The sequence below is a fragment of the Rhinoraja longicauda genome, chromosome 12 (assembly GCF_053455715.1).
Source record: "Rhinoraja longicauda isolate Sanriku21f chromosome 12, sRhiLon1.1, whole genome shotgun sequence".
Lineage (NCBI taxonomy): Eukaryota > Metazoa > Chordata > Chondrichthyes > Rajiformes > Arhynchobatidae > Rhinoraja > Rhinoraja longicauda.
Window position 1 is genome coordinate 43533300 of NC_135964.1, and position 25396 is coordinate 43558695.

General features: G+C 41.7%; 1 protein-coding gene across 1 annotated transcript in view; it reads right to left on the bottom strand.

Moving 5' to 3' along the window:
• Positions 1–25396, bottom strand: part of umodl1 (uromodulin-like 1) — a 97050-nt gene that overhangs the window by 58041 nt on the left and 13613 nt on the right. The window contains exons 3-7 of the mRNA XM_078408599.1: positions 11354–11596; positions 8821–8982; positions 6054–6151; positions 4482–4668; positions 1759–1896 (exon numbers count right to left, since the gene is read on the bottom strand). Of these exons, the coding sequence (XP_078264725.1) occupies positions 1759–1896; positions 4482–4668; positions 6054–6151; positions 8821–8982; positions 11354–11596 (828 nt within the window). The remainder of the gene's footprint in view (positions 1–1758; positions 1897–4481; positions 4669–6053; positions 6152–8820; positions 8983–11353; positions 11597–25396) is intronic.

Below are 25396 nucleotides of genomic sequence, written 5' to 3' on the forward strand. Positions count from 1 at the left end.
GCTTTGCACTACCTAGGGCGGCGCGGACCTGGTGGGCCGAAGGGCCTGTTTCCGCGTTGTATCTCTAAATCTAAATCTAAATCTATTGTGTTTGTACATGGCTTGATAGTACACATGCACAGAATGCTTTGACTGGATAGCACGCAAAAAAGGTTTTCCACTGTATATCGACACACAGGACAGTAATAAACCAATATCAATATGTAGCTTCCAGGGATAAGACCCAATATTTTCATCTTTCAGATTCTCTACCGTTCAGACCCTAATGCAGGATATGATACGTCCATTAACTTTATATTTGATAGCAAACCTCTAGTTTGCTATTAGATTTCATTTCTGTATCTTCTGCCATCCATGGAGCCTCAAATCCTTTTCTTAAAATATCGTAAAGGATCCTTTAGAATGTATCTGGATAATCAGCATGCAAGACTCTTCACCACAGAAACATACTGTGCACTATTTTGACATCAATGGCTTTGCCGTCACCAAATTGCCAATATCAATGTTGACCAGACATTTCATTGGACCGGCCACATAGAAACTGTGGCTGCAATACCAGATTGGAAGTTGGGTTTCCCGGGATGAGCAACTCATCTCTAGGCTGGCCCAAGCTTTTCCGCCATCATCAAGGGGAAACTCCAGCAATGGATGTGTACAGCTCCAACACCACCCAAGAAGCTCAATGCCATCCTTGATGGAAGCTCAAAAATGCCTCCCTGACTTCATCAGTATTAAATTGCTAAAGCGTGTGCCATCCACAAATCTCACGGTGGCGCAGCGGTAGACTTGCTTTCTTACAACGGCAGAGACCCGGGTGCGATTCTGACTGTGGACGATGTCTGTACGGAGTTTGCACGTTCTCCCCATGACCTGCGTGGGTTTTCCCCAGGTGCTCCGATTTACTCCAACACTCCAAAGACGAGCAGGTTTGTTAATTGGCTTCGGTAAAGATTGCACATTGTCCCTAGTGTGTGTAGGATAGTGTTAGTGTGCGGGGATCGTTGGTCGGCGTGGACTCGGTGAACCTGTGTCCGTGCTGTATCTTTAAACAAAACTAAACAATAAATCTTTTTAGCATAGAATAAGGCCATTCAGCCCATCATGATTATCCACTGCAATCATTCAGGTTTCTTCAGCACACCTTCAAACCCACGGTTTGTACCATCTGGGAGGCCAAGAGGTGAAGGTGTATGAAAATAGCACTAGCCCCTCTTCAAGACAGACTACTCTGACTTTTAAATGTATTCCCACTCCTTCAGTGTCAGTGTGGCAGAGTGGTGTGCATTCACCTCACAGATTGTAGCGGTTCACAAAGGCAGCCTATCATCCCCTTTTTAGTTTAGCTTAGTTTAGAATACAGCGTGGAAACAGGCCCACCGAGACCAATGATCATCCAGATACTAGTTCTCTCCTACACACCAGGGGACAATTTACAGAAGCCAACTAACCTGCAAACCTGCACGTATTTGGAGTGTGGGAGGAAAACCGGAGCACCTGGAGAAAACCCATGCAGTCACAGGGAGAACAGACAGTCATACATACAGACAGTACCTGTAGTCAGGATCGAACCCGGGTCTCTGGCGCTGTAAGGCTGCAACTCTGCCGCTGCGCCACTGTGCCGCCCTTCTCCAGTCATTAAGGGAAGGGCAGTAAACACTTACCTTGCCAGCTTGCCAGCTCATATCTCAAAAACAAATGTTTTAAATCCCCAGCACACGCAACCCGCCCTTGGTTAAACACAAAGAAGGTGACCATTACCTCGACAGTCTCTGCCTCGTCCAGAAGGATCTTTGTCGAAGCCATTCTGACATTTGCACATGTGAGATCCGTCCGTGTTGGAGCAGGTCGCTCTCAGGGAACAGGAGTTCAGCTCCTCGTGCTCACACTCATTGATGTCTGCAGAGGGGTTACATTAAAGCAATGCAAGAAATTAATGCATGGAAGACCGGCAGATAATTTAATGTCTTTATTACAACTGAGTATGTGCAGGAAGCAACTGCAGATAATATGCCTTTATTGTCATTGTACGCAAGGTACAACGAAATTAGAAGTGCTACAGCTGATAACAGTGCGACAGTGCATATCCTTCAAAGACAATTGCACAGACATACGAACCAACACAACAAATACCAGTATCAATAAAAAACCAATTTAAAAACCTGATAAATAATGAATGAGTTTTACACCTAAAATTCTAAAAAAAGTTTATTTTTTAAAATGTACGACGAAAATTAGAGTAGTCAAGTCATGTGCTTCTTCCGTTCACTGTTCTTATGGCCCAGGGAAAGAAACTGTTTTTGAGTCGATTTGTCCTGGCCCTTAGGCGCCTGTAGCGCCTCCCAGAGGGCAGGAGAGCAAACAATTCGTGTCCTGGATGAGTGCCGTCCTTGATTATGTTTCTGGCCCTGTTCAGACAGCGCGAGCTGGTGATGTTCTTCAGAGAAGGTAGTGGACAGCCGATAATTTTCTCTGCTTTCCTGATGACCTTCTGGAGGGCCTTCTGGTCTGCAGCCGAGCAGCCAGCATACCACACAATGGTGCAGTTTAAACCGAAGATAGACATAAAAAAAAGCTGGAGTAATCCAGCGGGGACAGGCAGCATCTCTGGAGAGAAGGAATGGGTGACGTTCCGGGTCGAGACCCTCCTTCAGATTATTCCAACTGGAATACTTATTCCATTGTGAAAACCTAACCATGGAGATGTCTGCTGTTGTAGATCATGATCTCCTCTGCCAGTCACCTTGCTCATTTATGGGGCACTGATTCCTCGCAGGCAACAGTGGCACAGTAGAGTTGCTGCCTTACGGCGCCAGAGACTCGAATTCGATCCTGACCTCGGGTGCTGTCTGTACGGAGTTTGCACGTTCTCCCTGAGACTGCGTGGATTTTCTCCGGGTGCGCTGGCTTCCTCCCACACTCCAAAGACGTATAGGTTTGTAGGTCAATTGGCTTCAGTAAAATTGTAAACTGTCCCTAGTGTGTAGGACAGTTCTAATGTACAGAGAGATCACTGGTTGGAGCGGACTTGAAGGGCCTGTTTCTACGTCATATCTTTAAAGTCTAAAGTCTAAAGAAACAAAAGTAACATTTCAATGTTTCAAAGCCTCTTCATCAGGGGAACGGAGGATCTTTTTTTGAGTAAGATTGTCAAGGACAAGGAACACAAACGTAGCCAAATGAATTAGAAGTGAACTAACTGGATCATAAGGTCATGCAGTCATAAAGAATAGGAGTCGAAGTAGGCCATTCAGCCCATCAAGTCTACTCTGCCATTCAATCACGGCTGATCTATCTTTCCCTCCTAACCCCATTCTCCTGCCTTCTCCCCATAACCTCTGACACCCATACAAATCAATGGATGGCAGAGTAATAAGGGGCTGGCCCTTGAGTGCAGGGAGAAGTGGAAACTTCTTCACTCATTGAGATCGGAAACTTAAAAATTCCCTCACCTGGAGGACTGTGGGTGATCAGTCATTGAACACATCCAAGGTTGAGATCTATCTATTTTTGAGAATTTGGGGATTTATGGAGACTTGGGACCGAAGTGAATGAGGTAGATCTGACTGAAATGAATGAGCTTACACAGATTACTTAATAAGTAAGGCTTACCTCTGGCAACCTAGCCAATTGTGGCCTCCCTGAAGTGCTCCCCCTCCCCTTCCTCCAATTTAAATCAACCATGTGGTTTCAAAAGGGGTCTCTGTGTTGTCTCTTTCATGTGCGACTTTACAAACAGAAAACCTGGGCCACAGAGTCATATAGAGAGTCATAGAGTGATACAGTGTGGAAACACGCCCTTCGGCCCAACTTGCCCACAACGGCCAACATATCACAGCTACGCTAGTCCCACCTGCCTGTGCTTGGTCCATATCCCTCCAAACTTGTCCTATCCATGTACCTGTCTAACTGTTTCATAAACATTGGGATAGTCCAGGCCTCAACTACCTCCTCTGGCAGCTTGTTCCATACACCCACCACCCTTTGTGTGAAAAGGTTACCCCTCAGATTCCTATTATATCTTTTCCCCTTCACCTTGAACCTATGCCCTCCGGTCCTCGATTCCCCTACTCTGGGCAAGAGATTCTGTGCACCTACCCGATCTATTCCTCTCATGATTTTATACAATCATGAGAGGAATAGATGGGTTTGTGTCTTTTTTTAATAGAAAAGTACAGCATCGGAACAGGCCCCTTGATCCACAATGTGTGTGCCAAACATAATGCCAAGGCCAACTCCTATCTGCTTGCATGTAATCCATCCATATGGAAGATTGCCTTTTCCTACTGAATGAATCCCCAGGATGGAGGGGAAATACATTTGCAAAAAACACATTGAGATATTTTAATTTGCACTAGATACGAAAAGGACCCTAATCTTATACCTTTGCTAGGTCCGTCCACTATAGCTGAAATCCGTTATAAACAGGTCCGTTAAAACAAGGGTTTACTGTGTATGTGAAAATGAAATATGTTGAAATTTACCTTTCGTTTCCAAGTGACAAATTTCATCAATGTTTATCAAAACCTTCTGGAGCTCGGTAGATATAATCCCCAATGTTGTTGGCGGTCTTGTGCCAAGCAAAAGCTTTGAAAGGGCTTTGTTCTCTCCATCTCGTTGGGTATGGAGGTGATAGATGGAGCAGTTTAATGAATGCAGAACCCCGATCACCTGTAATGAAAGGCAGATGTGTCAGCAACATGCCAAAAAACTAGAACAGCTGCTTTGTGACCACTTCACAGTCAATGTTCGCACTGTCTCTGCCACCTTGAATGAAAAATTATTAATTCAGGCAATGCATCACATGGATTGAATGGTGTCTTTAGCATTCAATCCCACACGTGTAAGGTAATTATAGGCCTTATGTGCTGATCTGCATATGGATTTGGAGGGATGTAGTAGAGAATTTGCAACACTTTCCACACAGAAAGGGTAGAGAGAAAGCTGGTAAAGTGAGATGGGGCAAATCTGGACAGTAAAAACACATATATCATGCTATTGGCAACAGGCCCACATTTAGGACCCTTCTTCAGACTGAGTTGCTGCAGCATTTTGTTTTGCTCTGCAGTTTCTTGGGTCTCTATCACTTGCCCAGATTTGCCCCTGCCACAGCTGCCGAACATCCTCATCCTCCAGTTTGGAATGAAAGTGTCTCTTTGCTTTTCTGATTGCCTTATCCAGGTCCTACCTAGACTTCCTATTTGATCCTGTATTACCAGACCTGAATGCCTGGAATCTGATCCTTAGTAGATGATGAACTTTCTGGTTCACCCAAGGCTTCTGGTTAGGGAACACAAGGATGGTCTTGGAGGGAATGGATTCCTACGCATATTTCCTTATGAGGTTGGTAACAACCATAGTGTTTTCATTCAGGTCCACTGCCGAGACCTTGAGTATCAACACCAAGTAGTCAAGGAGTTTTTTCATATATTACATATTTTTACCTATTTTAATTATTTCTTAGTGTTCTCATGACTTTTGGTTTCTTTGAATTGTTTTAATTTTCAAATGTTTTACTGATACGTATTTTTTTTAAATTCCAGCAATCTTAATAATTTTTAAATTTCTATTAAAAATAAAAAATAGCTTCACAGGTCTTGATGGGATATTCTAGGGACAGGTGTCTATTGGTGCTCCACTTAAGGCCTAGTTGTTGTTAAAGCCTCACTATCTCTCTCTCCATTAACACCAAAAAGTCTGAAGTTATGTACCAGCCCACGATGAAGATCATGTCATCTCAATGATTTTTAAAGGATTTCTGTGAACAAAGCCTTCAACACTGTAGAATATTAAGTAATTGCTGACATGAGTTTCTTGATTTTCATTGTTAATTGTACTCTGGAAATGTCTCAGTGTTGAGAGTTTCACTATCATTATCACCTCAAAATCAGGGCCAATAGCTTAATTTTCTTTTGGTCGGCATGATCCAGATACCAAGGTGTCATGGACTAAAGTGTTGGTCTTTGTGGTAAGTGAGGGAAAGAATTGCAATCAGATATGAAGAAGGACAATTAAAACGATTTATTAAAATAACAATGAATAAACAACTGACGTACCACCGAATGCAAAAATCTCAGATGATTCATCAATTCCAATTCGGTCTGTTCAAGCTCTTGCTTTACTCCAATCAGCAAATTGAAGTACCCTTCATCCACTGTAACAAGACGAACCAAGAAATATCTTTAATTAAGATAACCTGCACAGACACTCAGTCAACAAATCAGTAATGTTCTGGTGAAGGATGTTTGCTGCATGAATGAAACTACTTCTTAAACTTTAGTTTAGTTTAGTTTTGAGATACAGCTTGGAAACAGGCCCTTCGGCCCACCGAGTCCATGCCAACCAACAATCACCCATACACTAGTTCTATCCTACACACTAGGGACAATTTACAGAAGCCAATTAACCAACAAACCTGTTCATCTTTGGAGTGTGGGTGGAAACCGGAGCACCCGAAGAAAACCCACACGGTCAAAGGGAGAACGTACAAACTCCACACAGACAGCACCCTTAGTAAGGTTCGAACCTGGATATCTGGCGCTGTGAGGCAGCAACTCTACTGCTGTGCCACTGTGCCTCCTGACATTCTGATGTCTAGTTCTTTGTTTATATGTTGCTTAGATTTCTTTTCTGCTTTCATATGATGGTATTTTCTATAAGAATTATTCTGTAGAATATTATTTTGCAAATTTGTTTGTGTTCGACTGTGTCTGTTAATTCATTCAAACACTAACAAAGTTTCAGTAAAACATCTGGGAAAATAAATCTGAATGTACCCAGTATCCTTGCACATGTTACAGCATCACATCAGTTTCATTGAGGAGATTAGTCCTGAGCACTTTGCCATTGGATCAATTCAGCAGTGGAAGTCTGCAAAATAAGACCTTTGTGCTCCTGAAATAGTTTTACCTTTAGAGTCATAGAGTGAGACAGCATGGAAACAGGTCCTTCAACCCAACTTGCCCACACCGGCCAACATGTCCCATTTACACTAGCCCCACCTGCCTGCATTTGGCCCACATCCCTCTAAACCTGTCCTATCCATGTACCTGTCTAAACGTTTCTTAAATGTTGCGATAGTGCCTGCCTCAACTACCTCCTCTAGCAGCTCGTCCCATATACCCACCACCCTTTTGGGTTGAAAAGGTTTTTTACACAGCGGGTGGTTAGTGCTTTGAATGTGCTGCTGGGGTTGGTAATGGAGGAGATACAATGTAGGAGATATAATGTGCGGGGATCGTTGGTAGGTGCGGACTCGGTGGGCTGAAGGGCCTGTTTCCGTGCTAAATTTCGAAACTAAACTAAACTAAACTAAGCCAAGTGAAAAATCTCGGTTAAAGCAGTCATGAATTTCAGAGAGCAGCTGTTATAATGTTGTACATGGGAGCATGCTTCAGCATGGGAGATGTTTATTCATTGCCTGATAGATGCCATGCATTGCATCAGTAGTCCATGGCACCAAGAGAGTTCAAAATGAAAATATAAGGTCCTAAGGTCATAAGTGATCGGAGCAGAATTAGGCCATTCGGCCCGTCAAGTCTACTCCGCCATTCAGTCATGGCTGATCTATCTCTCCCAACCCCATTCTCCTGCCTTCTCCCCATAACACCTCACACACGTACTAATCAAGAATCTATCTATCTCTGCCTTACAAATATCCAAATATGTTTAAAATATAGTGGGTGCCTTTCCCGTGGGTATAATATGCATCTTTGCCGTGTTTACCACATTCTCGGTCCCCACTGACGATTGAGTGACAAAGTCACAAGGCAGATTCCACTGAGACTCTGTCTGATTTCTGTTAATTAGCAGGATTGTTGACCTTTGTGGGTAATTGGTGCAGTTGTCTGGTTGAACAGTCTTGTGGTGCAAAGTGGAGGTAGATGCTGCTGCAGACGAGATGCACCCAACACAAGTCGAAACAATTGGCTCAGAACTGAGTAAATATAATTAAAAGGAGAGAGACACAAAAGGCTGGAGTAACTCAGCGGGACAGGCAGTATCTCTGGAGGGAAGGAATGGGTGATGTTTCTGGTCGAGACCCGGAACGTCATCCATTCCTTCTCTCCAGAGATGCTGCCTGTCCCGCTGAGATACTCCAGCATTTTGTGTCTATCTTCAGTTTAAACCAGCATCTGCAGTTCCTTCCTACAATAATTAAAAGGGGGTGTTTTCATGAATCCTCTGTCTCCCAAACATTTTCTACTCAGAGGACAAGATCCAGGCAGCATTTCTCATCACAGCAGTAGGGTTGCTGCCTTACAGCGCCAGAAACCCGGGTTCGATCCTGACTACGGGCGGTGTCTGTACGGAATTTGTACGTTCTCCCTGTGACCGCGTGGGTTTTCTCCGGGTGCTCCGGTTACCTCCCGCTCTCCAAAGACATGCAGGTTTGTAGGTTAATTTGGCTTTGGTAAAAATTGTATATTGTCCCCAATGTGTAGGATAGTGCTAGTGTCCGGGGATCGCTGGTCGGTGCAAACTCGGTGGGCCGAAGGGCCCATTTCCGCACTGTATCTCTGATCTAAACGAAACTAAACTTACAACTTTTATCCAATTACCTTTGGCAGATACCAATGAAAATAATTCACAAGTTACGGTAGACCAATTTCTCCTCATCTTTCCAATGGCCCATTTGGACTTTTACTGTTTTCACATGGCCTGCTGATTCACACCCCTGAATTATCACAGGTACACAGGACAACTCGGGAGAAATTAATGAAGATAATTTGGGAAAATATCCCTTGGGCAACGTAGGATGAAATGGAGAGATAGCAGAAAGAACGAGAGCGAGAGAAGGTACCAATCAGTAATATATTGTACCTGCTGGAACTGGTGAGGTGCATACTGATTCCCCACTCTTCATACAACACTTCTGCAGTCCTGGACAGTCAGTGTCCCATCTACAAGTCTGGTTCCCCGTTGCGTTCTCTTTGGTGGGACATGTTCCCGGATGCAAAGCAAACACCTCGGTCTCATTCAGAGCTGGAAAATGAAACAAGCAGTCATCATTGACCTCCAATGTCCTTAGCACTGAGATGAAACTGTATATTTTCTACAAAATAAACACCAGACCCATTTGTCATCAATTCAATTGGTCAATGGTACTTTATTGCCACGTGTACCTAAGTACAGTGGTATTCTTTTTTGACATACAGTTCAGTGACAATCCTGCTGCCCATCAGGCACAATAATACTAAGTCTAGAAGTGTAAGATAGTGGACCACACTCAGTCCATACACAAGAGTCGGCACGTTTTAAGCGCCATCTTGTACCCCTCATGTCCGATATTGTTCTTAAAGTTCTGACATCCACTCATAAGACTATTAAAACCATTTATTTCAAATAAATTAATGCCTTAAATATAATATTCAGCAACATTTCTTTTTTTTTCAAATACATGGGGTTCTACTTTCTAATTGCCATAGATTAGATAATCACATGTGCAGCAATATTCCAAAGAATTCTACGTCGCATCATTGCACTGAAGAATCTTGCACATAGATTAATACCATTCTAATAATAACTAATAATAACATTCTTAAATATGTGGGGAGTAGATTTCAAATTGGGAAATGTGTTGAATAGGTATTATAAAGCTAAGTCACAATGGATATTTAATAACAGGTGTTGCATTGGAACTGAATGTAGTGTAGAATTGTGAAGCCACCCACATTGTCACCCTGCCCAGATCAGTACTTTGCGCAGAAGAGATCATTGGACCTCATGGACTCCTGTACACCTGGCAAAGGGAGGTGATCCTCCTCACCTGAGGAGCATCCCGTGAGGCAGAATGTACTGCAAGAGGTGAGAGGACTCCAGGCAGCAGATCTGTGGTCCAGGAGTTATTAGCTGAATAGTTCTTATCTATTTTTTCCGACTAAAAGATCTTGCAAGCTGAGAAATTGAGGCTTTAGTGCTATGATATCTTAGACCATATACGAATTACCAAAGAGAAGGTGCTAACATTTTTTTAAGTGCTTTAAGGTGGATAAATCCCCAGGGCCTGACCAAGTGCATCTTCAGATTTGTGGGAAGCTAACGAGGAAATTGTGGACAGACGCAAAATGCTGGAGTAACTCAGTGCGACAGGCAGCATCCCTGGAGAGAAGGAATGGGTGACATTTTGGGTCGAGACCTTTCTTCAGACTAGAGTCAGGGGAAAGGGAAATGAGAGGTATGGATGGTGATGTGGAAAGATATAGAACAAATGAATGAAAGATATGCATAAAAGCAATGATGATGAAGGAAGCAGGTACGATTTGGGTGGGGGAGGGATGGAGAGAGAGGGAATGCCGGGGTTACTTAAAGTTAGAGAAATCAGTAATCATGCCACTGGGTTGTAAGCTGCCCAAGCGGAATATGAGGTGTTGTTCCTCCAATTTGTGTTTAGCCTCACTCTGACAATGGAGGAGGCCTAAGACAGATTGGTCAGTGTGGGAATGGGAAGGCGAATTAAAGTGTTTGGCAACCGGGACATCAGGTAGGTCCAGGTGGACTGAGCGAAGGTGTTCAGCTAAACAATCACCCAGTCTACGTTTGGTCTCGCCGATGTACAAGAGTCCACATCTTGAACAACGGATACAGTAGGTGAGGTTGGAGGAGGTGCAAATTCTGGAGGCTATTACAGAGATATTTGCATCATCTTTCACCACGGATGGTTCTAGAAGACTGGAGGGTGGTTAATGTTGCACTGCTATTTAAGAAGGGCAACATGGACAGGCCACGGACCAACAACCCGGTGAACCTGACGTCAGTGGGGGTAAAGTTGTTGGAGGGGATTGTTAGGGACAGGTATGTCCAGCATTTTGATAGGGATGGACTGATTAGGGATTGTCAGCATAGGCTTTGTCCGTGGGATATAGTGTCTCACAAATCTGATAGAGTTTTTTGAAGAGGATAAATGAGTGCAGGGCAGTGGATGTTGTCTATATGGACTTTAGTAAGGCCTTTGACAAGATTCTGCATGGTAGGCTAGTCTGGAAGATTGGATAGGATGCTTACAGATGGCACACATAAAAATAGTTTTGTAGGGTGGTGAATCTGTAGAATTCATTGTGGAGGCCAAGTCAATGGATATTTTTAAGGTGGAATCAAGATTCTTGATTAGTAAGGGTGTCAGGGGTTATGGGCTGGAGACAGAAGAATGAGGGTTGAGAGGGAAAGATAGATGAATGGCGCAGTAGACTTGATGGGCCGAATGGCCGAATTCTACTCCTGGAATTGGTGAACTTAGGAACTTGCGTTATCTCTGTAAACTGGCATCAAGGTCCCTGAGAAACACCATTTTACGTTATGTAATGAGACTATACGTTGCGTAGATAGGCAAGCCCTTATTTATTTCTTCTGTACTTACGTAGTACACAGTAATGACCATATTGCTCAAAACCCTTGCAGCAGCCAAACTGAGTTTCAGTTGATTCCACGATGGTGCTACGATAGAGTGTTTTAAAGATCTGCCTTGGGCAAATTTTCCATGGGTTCCAACCTCCACAGGATTCATGCGTGATGAATGATTTGATGTAGGTCACAGTCTTTGTGACATTGCGCTTCACAGAGTGCGAGCACAAGTTGTACGAGGATTGAGAAAGTCCATTGTCTGGAAGAGAATAGAAGAGATTACAAAAAGACAGAAGCCTTTCAATCGATTTGGGTGAATGGAGCCCACCTTTTAGAAATGGAAAGTTTGAAACTGAATGTATTAATGCATAAAGGTGAAGTTCTATCCGTTTTTATTTTACTAAAACTGCTTTTAAGGCAAATCAAGCTGGTGCTCCGCTGAGCTAATAAATAGCAAAATGCTCTTGGTTTCTCCAATGTAGAGAATACCACACGATAAGCATTGGGTGCACGGTGGCGCACCGGTAGAGTTGCTGCCTTACACCGCTTGCAGTGCCAGAAAAGGGGGTTCGATCCCGACTACAGGTGCTGTCTTTACGGAGTTTATACGTTCTCCCCATGACCGTGTGTGTTTTCTCCGAGATCTTTGGTTTCGTCCCACACTCCAAAGACGTACAGGTTTGTAGGTTAATTGGCTTGGGTTTGTATACTTGGTATAAGTGTAAATTGTTCCTAGTATGTGAAGGATAGTGTAAATGTGCGGGGATCGCTGGTCGGCGCGGACTCGGTGGGCCAAAGGGCCTGTTTCCTCGCTATATCTCTAAACGAAACGAAAAAGAATGGATATTGTGGCAAAAGTACTAGGATGTGGTTCACCATGTCCCCATGTCCCACTACATGAACCTTCACATTCAACAGATTAAAGTGCTTCAAAGGGACTGTTCCCTGTGGAAATAACCCCTGGAAAGCATGGCAATATAACTTTCCACTGACTCCTGAAAATGAGCAGTATTCTAGATAAGAAAAACGTCCACGCTGTATGCAATTATTTTCAATTGTCCTTAGTGGGGCTCACTGGCAACATGTCTGTCACTAGTAATTTTGAACTAAACTGCTGACTCGGCCATTTCGGAAGACCATTACAAGTCAAGAAGGATCTCGACCCGAAACGTCGCCCATTCCTTCTATCTAGGGATGCTGTCTGTCCCGCTGAGTTACTCCAGCATTTTGTGTCAAACTTTTTTTAATGGGTCTGGAATCACATAACAGAAATTGTGACTGGGTGTGGACGGCAGACTTGTATAACCATTGGACCAGTTGAGTTTTTATGGCAACCTGTTAGTGTGTGGGCACCATACCAGCCTTTTTAATGTACTGGTTTATTTAATTAAGTAACTAGATTTAAGTTCTCCAGCTGACATGATGGGATTTGAAATCCGCTGTACCAATAGTTCTCATTCAGTCCTCCAGATCAAAACTGCAGTAATATATAAGGCTGTTGAACTCTGGAAATGCATTCGCATGAATTGCACTTATATAAGATTAAGTATGCCGTGCTGTTGTAACATCCTTCAAAAATATCTTTGAACATACATTGCCTCGTGAAACATATGGAAGCTACGACACTGCATATACATGGTATTGATGTTGCTTTATGCTGGCACATGTACTGAGATAAAGTGAAAAAACTCTTTCTGGATATCATGCTTATTGCATACGGGCTAATATAGTTATATCACAGTGGCGCAGAGGTAGAGTTGCTGCATCACAGCACCAGAGCCCCTGGTTCGATCCTGACTACGGGTACTATCTGACTACGGGGGTTTTCTCCGGGTTCTCCGGTTTCTTCCCACATTCCAAAGATGTACAGGTTTGTGGGTTAATTGGCTTTGGTAAAATTGTGAATTGTACTTAGTGTGTAGGATCGTGCTAGTGTAACGGGTCCACACTGGTCGGCATGGACTCGGTGGGCCGAAAGGCCTGTTTCCACGCTGTATCTCTATATGTCTAAAGTCTAAATCACAGCTTCATAACCGACACCATTTCATGAAATGCAGCCGTGCTTTTTTATAGCCAATAAGTGAAATGGAGGCATTATATATTTTACAAGAAGAGGTGATCAGATTAATTCTAACCTTAATTTACCGCCAACTTTTTTGTGAGAAAAAAATTAGCCTTCTCATATCACAAGATGGGGCTGGATTCTCCTGAGATTCCACTCATTGTCACTGAGAATTTTGAAAGGACCAGATAATGATTGCAATTGTCTGATTCCCCAACACCACTGCTTCGCAGAGGTGTAGACAGGAAAGAGTTGATACGGGGAACTGAATCTTCAGGGACCCGGGCTGTAACTGAATGGATGTGAAGGCCATTATTCATCCTGAATACATAGACATAAACATCTAAAAATTAAATACCAAATCAATCAGTGACGTGAATTGTGCATTGGTAGATCACAACCACTTCAAAAAGCTGGAGAAACTCAGCGGGACAGGCAGCATCTCTGGAGAGAAGGAATGGGTGATGTTTCGGGTCGAGTCCCTTCTTCAGACTGTGTCTTCGGACAGGCAGTCTGAAGAAGGGTCTCGCCCCGAAGCGTCACCCAGTCCTTCTCTCCAGAGATGCCGCCTGTCCCGCTGAATTACTCCAGCCTTTTGTGTCTATCTTCGGTTTAAACCAGCATCTGCGGTTCCTTCCTGCTGAACCAGTTCCATGTGACTGGTAAATGTTTGCTGCTTATCAACAGAAAATCATTGCCAGTACCACATTGGGAATCAAACGAAAATATTCTGAAGCTCTTAGGTAAGATAGGTTTTCCGAATCCACTGGGGAAATTAGGAGTAGGAGCTGGAGGTTATTCTTCCACTGTGGGGATGGTGCTTTCCCTGCCCACGCCTAACATCGACACACACCTGTGCAAAATGGCTGGCGATCTCTTCTGTGTTACCTAACGACAGTTCAGCAAGACCTAGTGAGAGGTTCATGTCTCCTAACACCCCACTCCTCAGCTGACCAGTGCGAACCCCCTCCGAACTTAATGCCAGCGATCACATTGGCTTTCTACCCCCCCCCCCCCCCATCCCCCCACTTGCTGTAAACGATCTATTAGCTACAACAAACGTAAGCATCCTTAACATCTCACAGTGCTTTAGTTCTATCCCCACACCCCACCTTTAACCATGAGCATTGACCAAGGTGTGAGAACTAAAGCTAAAGAAAGAAATTACCTTCGGTCAAAAGTATTTGAACGGTGAGATTTTGCATTGTTATAAGTGTATAGAAATGAGGTTGGATCTACTTACAGCTGTAAAATTCAGCTTCCTGCCCTAGGGCTGCAGTGACGAACAGAGCCAAGGCAACGGCTAATATCCTATCCATCACATGGACCGCAATATTGTGAGACTTTTCCCCACTTCTCTCAGGCTGTCCAGGCTGTTGAGTGGGGTCACGCTGCCTTGTCCCTACCCTCCTGCGCTTCTTTTCCCCGTGGCTCGGGCTGCTCCCACTGACATCCAGAGATGAACCTGTTTGCGAGGCTGCTGTTCGTTCACCTGGGAGGCTTCCACCTGCGTTCTCTCCCTGGCTCTCTCCCTTCCCACTCCCATGCACGCACAGACTCCTCCCACGGCTCGTCACGTCTCCAGTTGTGCCGTGTTCCAATCATCGCTGCCAACAGTTTTTTGCCAGAGGTGTGCATGGCCGAATGTTGTCCTCCAAGCAATATTGCAACTTTGGACCCAAAATTGCAACTTGTTTTTCTAACCATTTTAAAATACACTGTAGGTATCCTGTCAATCTCAACAGAATGGGTATAAACCTGTGGAAACAATTGGAGCTCAGGGAATTGTCAATCCCAAGGCAGTATAATTCTTCCAGCGTCGGAATATAAAGTGTTGTTCAATCAGCCACGATCTTATTAAATAGGCTTGAGGATCAAGTGACATTCTCCTGCTTTTATATTTCACTTGGGCAGCTTACAACCCAATGGTATGAACGTTGATAGCATTTGACTGCACTGGGCCTGAACTCGCTGGAGTTAGAAGGTTGGGGGGTGGGGGGGGGGGGGGAACCTCATTGAAACTTACAGAATAATGAAAGGCAGAGATAGAGTGGGTGTGGAAAGGATGTTTCCACTGGAGGGAGAGTCTAGGACCAGAGGTCACAGCCTCAGAATTAAAGGGCACTCTTTTAGAAAGGAGGTGAGGAGGAACTTCTTTAGTCAGAGGGTAGTTAATCTGTGGAACTCATTGCCACAGAGGCCTGTGGAGGCCAAGTCAGTGGATATTTTTAAGATAGAGATAGACAAATTCTTCATTAGAACGGGTGTGGGGGGTTGTTGGGAGAAGGCAGGAAAATGGAATTTGGATCAGACATGATTGAATAGCAGAGTAGAATAGGTGGTCTGAATGTCCTAATTCTACTTCTCTAACTTGTGAACTTGATTTCTCTAATTTCAAGTAACTCCTGCATTCCTTCCCTCCCCCTCTCTACTCCCCTCCCTCATCCTAGTAGTCCTTCCAGTTCCACTGTTCGCATCCTTGTATCCCTGTCATTAGCACATCTTCCCCAGTCAGCAATGGGCCATCATGTACTCCACTCTTCCTGAGGTTATCTGTTGTCGGCCCTGTTCTGGCCTTCTCTATCTTTCAGTCTGAATAAGGGTTCGGACCCGAAACATCACCTACTCCATTTCTCCAGAGATGCTGCCTGATCCGTTGAGTTACTCCGACCTTTTTTGTCTATCATCCCACTTTTGACTGTTTCTTCAATGTGATCAACCATCGTTGATTTATCACACGTTCAGGAAACTACAACTACGGAAACCTTACAGTTTTCAGTTCCAATGCGATTCATATTTAGGGAAGCAATTTTAATCCAATATCACCAACGGCAAATTGACTGGGCCCTGTATATTGCCCGTTTTACATCCCAGCTGCATTTAGTTCAATTGAGAGTTCAATAGCAATTTCTCTCTTCTTAGGTGCTGTCTGACCTGCTGGGTATTTGCAATATTTCCTCTTTTTATTATTGAGAGTACTTTTAGATTTTAGATTTAGAGATACTGCGCGGAAACAGGCCCTTCGGCCCACCGAGTCCGCACCGCCCAACGATCCCCGCACATTAACACTATCTTACACACACTAGGGACAATTTTTACATTTACCCAGTCAATTAACCTACATACCTGTACGTCTTTGTTGTGTGGGAGGAAACCGAAGATCTCGGAGAAAACCCACGCAGGTCACGGGGAGAACGTACAAACTCCGTATAGACGGCGCCCGTAGTCAGGATCGAACCTGAGTCTCCGGCGCTGCATTCGCTGTAAGGCAGCAATTCTACCGCTGCGCCACCGTGGCTACTGTTCTCAGTTTGTACAACGAATGCTCTAACGAAACACCAATCTCGAGCGCTGGGAACTCTATTGATTATGATACATATATAAATAATTTGGACTAAAATGTAGAAAGTTTACAAAAGACACTTTGCAAATTGGTGGAGTTGCAAACAATGAAGAAGGTTGTCAAAGAATATAGCAGGGTATAGATCAGTTATAGATACGGGCAGAGAAATGCAGATAGCATTTAATCTGGGCAAGTGTGACATGTTGGACATTGGGAGGTCCAAGGTAAAGGGAAAGTATACAGTTAGGGCCAGAACAGTGCTGGCAGTGCTGATACAGGAAAAATGTTCCAGGGGAGTCCAGAACCAGGGGTCACAGTTTAAGAATAAGGGGTAAGCCATTTAGGACTGAAATGAGGAAAAACTTTTTCTCCCAGAGCGTTGTGAATCTGTGGAATTCCCTGCCACAGAAGGCAGTGGAGGCCAATTCCCAGTCTGTTTTCAAGAGAAAGTTAGAATTAGCTCTTAGGGCTAACGGAATCAAGGGATATGTGGAATAAGTAGGAATGGGGTACTGATTTTGGATGCTCAGCCATGATCATGTTGAATGGCGGTGCTGGCTCGAAGGGATGAATGGCCTACTCCTGCACCTATTTTCAATGTTTCTACGTTTCTATGTACAGAGTGATCTTGGGGTCCAAGTCTATAGCTCCATGAAAGTAGCAATCGAGTGATAAAGAAGGCATATGTTACGCCTGCCTTCATCAGTGGGGGAATTGAGGATAAGAGTCTGGAAGTTATATTGCGGCTTTTAGAAACTTCGGTTGGGCCAAATTTGGAATATTGTGTCTGCGTAACTTTTTTACACAAAGAATGGTAGGTGCCTGGAATGTGCTAGGTGGTGGTCTAAGCAGATATGACAGTGGAAAGTATACAGTTAGGGCCAGAAGAGAAAGTATACAGAGGCTTTTAAGAGGCTTTTAGATGGGCAGATGAATATGCAGGGAAGGGAGGGATGTGGATTGTGTACAGGCAGAAGGAATTAGTAGAACTTGGCATCATGTTCGGCAGAGACATAGTGGACCAAAGGGCCTGTTCCTGTGCTGTACTGTTTGTTCCATGTTCCGATGTTCCAAGTCGATGACAACCTTTGCATTTGCCTACACTAATCCAATTAATCCGCATCTGGTCCTTAGCCTTCTCCGCCGTTTGTGATTCCAGTGCCCTAGTTTAGATGCTTCCTAAAGGTTATGAGAGTATTTAGCTCCACCATCTTCTCAGCAGTATGTTTCAGATTCTGTGTGCAAAAACACCCCCTCAACAATATTTTATATCCGCGTGTGTGTGTGTGTGTGTGTGTGTGTGTGTGTGTGTGTGTGTGTGTGTGTGTGTGTGTGTGTGTGTGTGTGTGTGTGTGTGTGTGTGTGTGTGTGGGTGTGTGGGTGTGTGTGTGGGTGTGTGGGTGTGTGTGTCTGTGGCTTGAAAGAGAATTTAGTGTGACAGTCTGCCATTTATCAGCACATATCTGTATCTGTAGGGATTGTAACATCTAGTCCTACTAATCAATCTGATCTACAATCTGCTATACTCTTTGACAGCCTTCTTCGTGTTTCGCAACTCCACCATTTTCTGTGCCTTCTTATTCAGCAGCAGAGGTGGCAGGTCCATAAAACTGGTTGTTAAAGATTATTTTATCCCAACTTTGTATCTAATACTATTTAGAGCTGATGATGTCATAGTCTCTCCGCATCAGCACCGAATAAACCTGAAGTCTTGCTAATGAAGTAGCTCGTCTCTTCCCTGGGGTGCACAGTGCATGTGATCCCATTAAAAACTGGTCTCTAAGCTCAGTGAAGTAAGCTGATTATTAACACAGGAGAATGAAAACAAATGCCATGGTAACGCTTCACATGGGAATTGGGCAAAGGAGTGATCACAGAACTGATATATCACCAAAAGAGAAAGACTAGAAAGAGAATTTGAAATTAGCAAATAAAATGTTGTCACAACCCAGTGACTGGTGACAATTTTTGCATCTCAGTGCTAATGGTTGACTCCTTATCCAAATATTTTAGGTTAACAAATGTATCAATAGAATAAGTTGTGCCTTGAATGTTTTGATTCGCAGGTTAAATGGTGTAACCTCTATAACTTACAGTTTCTGTATACTCTATTGACATCTCTATAGATCTCTTTCAATCGTGCACATTGGGATAATATAACAAGATAAGAAAAGAAGACAAATCAACAACAGAAACCTATTAAACGCCAAGCATGTGCCCAACTAACTAGACCCCAGAGATCGAAAGCAAACGAGTTGTTCCAATGTTTCATAGTTGAATGTTTGAACTGTTAGCACAGCTCTGAAAACAAAGTCACCATATAGATGGATCTTCTTGGAAGGATTGGCAAAGGATGCATCAAAGGACGCCATTAAATTCTTTGAAGGAAGTACACCAGATTTTAGTTTAAGGTCTTTATTCAAAATGCAGCACTTACAAAAGTGAGGAATTGGCATAAACATCTTTGATGTGGGACAAATTCATAACCTTGCATCCCCATTCCAACATCCATTTGGTTTTTCCAAGATGGCGCCCAAGCCAGGGCATGCTGGTCCCAAAAATGGATCTGCAATCATGCATTACAATCGCTCCACTCTTTTAAACCTCTACTCCAACAGCAACATTTCTTACTTTAACTATTTTTTCTTTATCCTGTATCTGGACACTGTTGATGGCTCAGTTGTAAACATGAATATTCTTTCTGCTAACTGGTTAGTGCACAACAAAAGTTTTCCCTGTACCTCGGTACATGTGACAATAAATTAAACTAAACTCAACTCAAAAGCTTAGTGTTTTATGTCATGAAACACAGCTTGTATTAGGTGGCTATTTAGCATCCTTTTACAATTATACATCAAAGGGCTAGAATCAATGGGGAAAAAAATACACAGAATGGATCAGGTAAAAGTTAAATTCAGTGGAATAAGGCAGCCTAGAGTGTCATGTACTAAAGACTATTTTAATCTGGATTCTACTTTGTAGACAATAATTGTACTATGATTTTCATTTCCAAATTTTTCCATATAAAGAATATATTTGTATTAAAGTAAATATTTTTTTGCTGAAGCCACTGGCTGTGACAATGCATTCAATGTGACGGATTATTCTACCTGTGTAGGAAGGAACTACCGATACTGGTTTACACCGAAAATAGACACAAAATGTTGGAGTAACTCAGCGGGTCAGGCAGCATCTCTGGCTGAAAGAAATATATGGTGCTTCGGGTTGAAACCCTTTTCCCTTTCTCTCAGTTTAAAGAAGAGTTTTGACCTGAAACGTCAGCTATTCCTTTTCTCCGGAGATGCTGCCTGACCTACTGAGTTACTCCGGCATTTTGTGTCTATCATCAGAATATTCTACCTCTCAACTGAAACCAACATCACAGAAAATGCATTGGCTTAGCACAGTCTGCAGATCCAGTCAGAAGGCAAGGAATTACAAATAGACAGATGAAAACACTAACTTCTGAAACTAACAACCTCCAGATAGAGTCATAGAGTCATAGAGTGATACAGTGTGGAAACAGGCCCTTCGGCCCAACTTGCCCACACCAGCCATGTCCCAGCTGCACTAGTCCCACTTGTGCTTGGTCCATATCCCTCCAAACTTGTCTTATCCAACTGTTTCTTAAATGTTGAGATAGTCCCAACCTCAACTACCTCATCTGACAGCTTGTTCCATACACCCACCACCCTTTGTGTGAAAAAGTTACCCCTCAAATTCATATTAAATCTTTTCCCCTTCACTTTGAACCTATGTCCTCCGGTCCTCGATTCCCTTACTCTGGGCAAGAGACTCTGTGCATCTACCCGATCTATTCCTTTCATGATTTTATACACATGTATAAGATCACCCCTCATCCTCCTGCGCTCCAAGGAATAGAGACCCGACCTATTCAACCTCTCCCTACAGCTCACACCCTCTAGTCCTGGCAACATCCTCATAAGTTTTCTGCGACGGGAGGAAGGCATGTTCAAAGAATTCAGAACATATCGCCAAAATGGAAATGAATGACGAGATCTACAGGAATGGCACAGTGTTGCAGCCACTCTTCCTAATTCCCACACATGGATCAGAGGAAGTATCATATCTGGATGCATCACAGCTTGGCAACTGCTCTGTCCCAGAACACGGTCCAGTCTACAGTCCAGATGCAACGTTTAACACCCTGAGCAATATTGTGAATGTTGAAACAAAAAATAATAAAAGTCCAAGTTTTAAATAGATCATCTATTGGACAAAGGCTAATGCTTTCTGAATGGAAATTGCAAGAATAAACAGGGATCGATATCATTGTAGACTTTAGCATTAATTGCACCACGTCACTCACTAGTCTACTCTATATGGAAAACACTGCTGGCCATTTGGCAATCCTATAGCAACCCATCAGCATTTTTGGTGAGAGCACATCCACACAGACTAAATCACCACACGGAATCCGAGAGGCCAGTTCATTGGCTATATTTAAGGGGGAGTTAGATGTGGCCCTTGTGGCTAAAGGGATCAGGGGGTATGGAGAGAAGACAGGTACAGGATACTGAGTTGGATGATCAGCCATGATCATATTGAATGGCGGTGCAGGCTCGAAGGGCCGAATGGCCTCCTCCTGCACCTATTTTCTATGTTTCTATGTTTCTATGAGGAGAACAGAATGCACTGGAGGTCAGATACAGACACAACAAACCGTTCCTTCCAGCCCAGAACCAATATGAATAGTGAAAGGCCTGGTTCGAGTGAATGTGGAGAGGATATTTCCACTAGTGGGAGAGTCCAGAACCAGAGAGGCCATAGCCTCCAAATAAAAGGATGTACCTTTAGAAAGGAGATGAGGAGGAATTTCTTTAGTCAGAGGATGTTGAAAGCTGTGGAGGCCGTCAATAGATATTTTTAAGGCGAAGATTTAGGCGATATTTTTAAGGAGAAGGCAGGAGAATGGGGTTGAAAGGGAAAGACAGATCAGCCACAAATGAATGGCAGAGTAGACTTGATGGGCCGAATGGCCTAATTCTTCTCCTAGAACCTATGAACTTAAGAACCAGACAGTCCAGGGATGTTCAGTAATGCCCTAAGCTGAGGGCCCATGTATACTTCATATCTAGCCCGCTGGCTTTATGTTGTCCATCGTATCATATCTCTCGCCAGAACTTGGCTTGAAATCTGAAATTAAACCTGATCCTCTGAATCTTAAAATGTAATTTTATATAAACATAAGTCTCTGAGATAAATTTTTTATTGGAGATAGGTACATCTTTACAGTCATACATTTTTAAATTGATAATATTGTCAATTATTATTATATTGTCTCCAATACCTTTTGCCCCCTTTTTTTTTTAAAACTAGATAGAACTAAAGAAATAGATGAAGTAAAGAAAGAAAAGAGAGAGAAGCAAAATAAAAACAAAAACAAAAACAAATTATAAAGATAAGGAAAAAGTTAGTTAAAGAAGAATGGAAAAATTTATTAAAATAACAAAAACTTCATTCGAGATATATACGTACATTTCAAAGTATAGCATTTCATCCATTCTTTAGTCCGAGTGCTAGTCAGGTTCCTGTGCTGAACCATTCTGACCCTTTAAATAATCAATAAAAGGAGACCATATTCCAATGAATAATTCCTGTTTGTCCAACAGGGAAAATCTGATTCTTTCCACGTTTAAGGTCTCCGTCATTTCTATAATCCACATTTTGATTGTGGGGACCGTAGGGCCTTTCCAAAATTTTAGAATTAATTTTTTTCCCGTTATTAAACTATAATCCATAAAGTTTCTTTGTATTGTTCTAAATGTTTGATTTAATTCTAATATTCCGAGTATAATTAATTTTGGATCTGGGTCCAATTGTGTGCTGGTTACTTTAGATATTATGCTAAAAATATTTACCCAGAATTTTTTAATTTTTATACAGTTTGCGAACATATGAAATAATGTAGCTTCTAAATGTTGACATTTATCACATTTAGGTGAGATATGTTGGAAAATTTTATGTAGTTTTGTTTTTGAATAGTGTAACCTATGTATTACTTTAAATTGTATTAGAGAATGTCTGGCGTTTAGTGAACACTGATGTATATGTTGCAAACTTTCTTCCCAAGTATCTTTCGTAATTACTTGGTTTAATTCTTTTTCCCATTTTTGTCTGTATAAGTCCGTGGAGGGAATGTCACTGTCTAATAAGATATTATATATATAAGATATTAATTTTTCTGTATTAGGATGTTTGTTCCAACATTCATCAAGAATTTCTGAATTTCTAATTCGAAAATTTTGGGAGTTCGATTTTACATAATCTCTAAGTTGAAGATATCTGAAATAATCATTTCCACGAAGACCATAAGTCTGTTGCAACTCCTGAAATGTCAGAAAGGTGCCTTCCTTATAAAGTTGTCCCATATTTTTAATTCCATAATCCTTCCATTGTGTAAAACCCCCGTCTACCCATGAAGGCTTAAACAAAGGATTATTCACAATTGGAAGAAAAAGTGATAAATTATCTAATTTTAATGTCTTTTTTAATTGTTTCCAAATTCGTGTAGCACTAAATATTATAGGGTTTTCCCTATAAATTTTTTTGTTTAATTTAGACGTAGCAAATAATATCGAACCAATATCAAAAGGTAAACAATCTTCCTTTTCCATTTTTAACCAGTCTGGTTGATGATCTATTTCTTCCAACCAGAAATTCATATTTTTAATATTAACTGCCCAGAAATAAAACAAAAAATTGGGTAAAGCCAGGCCTCCATTTATTTTTGATTTACACAAGTGTCTTTTGTTTATCCTATGATTCTTATAATCCCAGATAAAATCATTAACAATAGAGTCCAATTTTTTTTTAAAGTTTTTTGTCAGATATATCGGAATTGTCTGAAAAAGGTATAATATTTGCGGTTAAAAAATCATTTTTATGGCATTAATTTTGCCAACCATTGAGATAGGGAGTGTTTTCCAATATTGAATATTCTTATGTAGTTTGTTCAGTAATGGGGGGAAATTTGCTTTAAATAATGATGTATATATCTTAGTTACATAGATACCTAGATATTTAAATTTTTCATTTACTATTTTAAATGGAAATTGTTGTATTATCTGTTTATTATGTTCCCTTATTGGCATAATTTCGCTTTTATTCCAATTTATTCTGTATCCTGAAAATGAACCAAATTGGGTTATTAGCTTTAATAGGTTTGGAATACTAATTTCTGGTTTTGTGATGTAAATTAATACGTCATCTGCGTATAGAGAAATTTTATTCACTGTGTCCTTTGTGTTATATCCATGTATTTCCGGATGCCCCCTAACTCTTTCTGCCAGTGGCTCAATAGCAAGCGCAAATAATAATGGGGATAACGGGCATCCTTGTCTACAACCTCTAGATAGGCTAAATTTCGATGACAACCTTTGGTTTGTAAATATTCTGGCCGTGGGATTTGTATATAACAGTTTTATCCATGTACAGAATTTCTCCCCTAGCTGCATATTTTCCATCACCGAAAATAAATAAGACCATTCAACCTGATCAAATGCTTTTTCAGCATCAAGTGAGATTATTGCTAGATCTTCATTAATAATTCTCTTGGAATATATAATATTAAATAATCTTCTTAGATTATAGTATGAGTATCGTTTCTGAATGAAGCCTGTTTGGTCAGGGTGTATTAATTTATTCATCACTGTACTTAATCTATACGCTAGTATTTTAGTTAAAATTTTTTGATCTGTATTTAAAAGTGCAATTGCTCTGTATGATCCCGGATCTTCCGGATCTTTATCAGCTTTAGGAATGAGTGTTATTATAGATTCATTTAGAGTGTCTGGAAGTTTCTGTTGAGTATATATATACTCATACAGTCTATGTAAACGTGGGCTAAGCAAATCATAAAATTTTTTATAAAATTCGGAGCCTAAACCATCTGGTCCTACTGCTTTACCATTTTTTAAAGAACCAATAGACTCCTCAATATCCTTTGTCGTAATCTCCCTTTCTAATACTTCTCTATCGTTTGAATCTAAACCTTTTAAATTACATTTTTTTAAAAAGTCTGCTATTCCTTCTGATTGTGCTACGGTTTTAGTTGAATAAAGGCTCTGATAATATTGGAGAAATCTATCATTTATGTCCTTGGGCATTTTTAATAATTCTCCTGTCTCTGTTCTAATTTTATGAATTATTTTTTCCCCTTCCATTTTTCGTAACTGACGTGCTAATAGTTTTTGTGGTTTGTCTCCAAATTCAAAATGTAATTGTTTTGTTTTTTGATAGAGTTTTATTACTTGTTCTGAATACATTTTATTTAATTTATATTTCAATACCGCAATTTTATTATATTTTAGAGTAGATGGCATTCTCGCATTTTCTATATCTAGTTGTTTGATTTCACTTTCCAATGTTTGTTGCTTAATCCTGTTCTCTTTATTGTAAAAAGCTTGAGCAGAAATTAATGTACCTCGAACATACGCTTTAAACGTTTCCCACATAAGAGAAATAGGTGTGTCAGGGTTGTCATTTGCCTCAAAAAATATTTGAATCTGTTTAATAATATATTCCTGGCATGACTTTTCGTTCACAATTTGTGGGTTAAATCTCCAATATGCTTGTTTCTCGGACATTCCATTTAATTTAATCATGAATGTTAAAGGTGCATGATCTGAGAT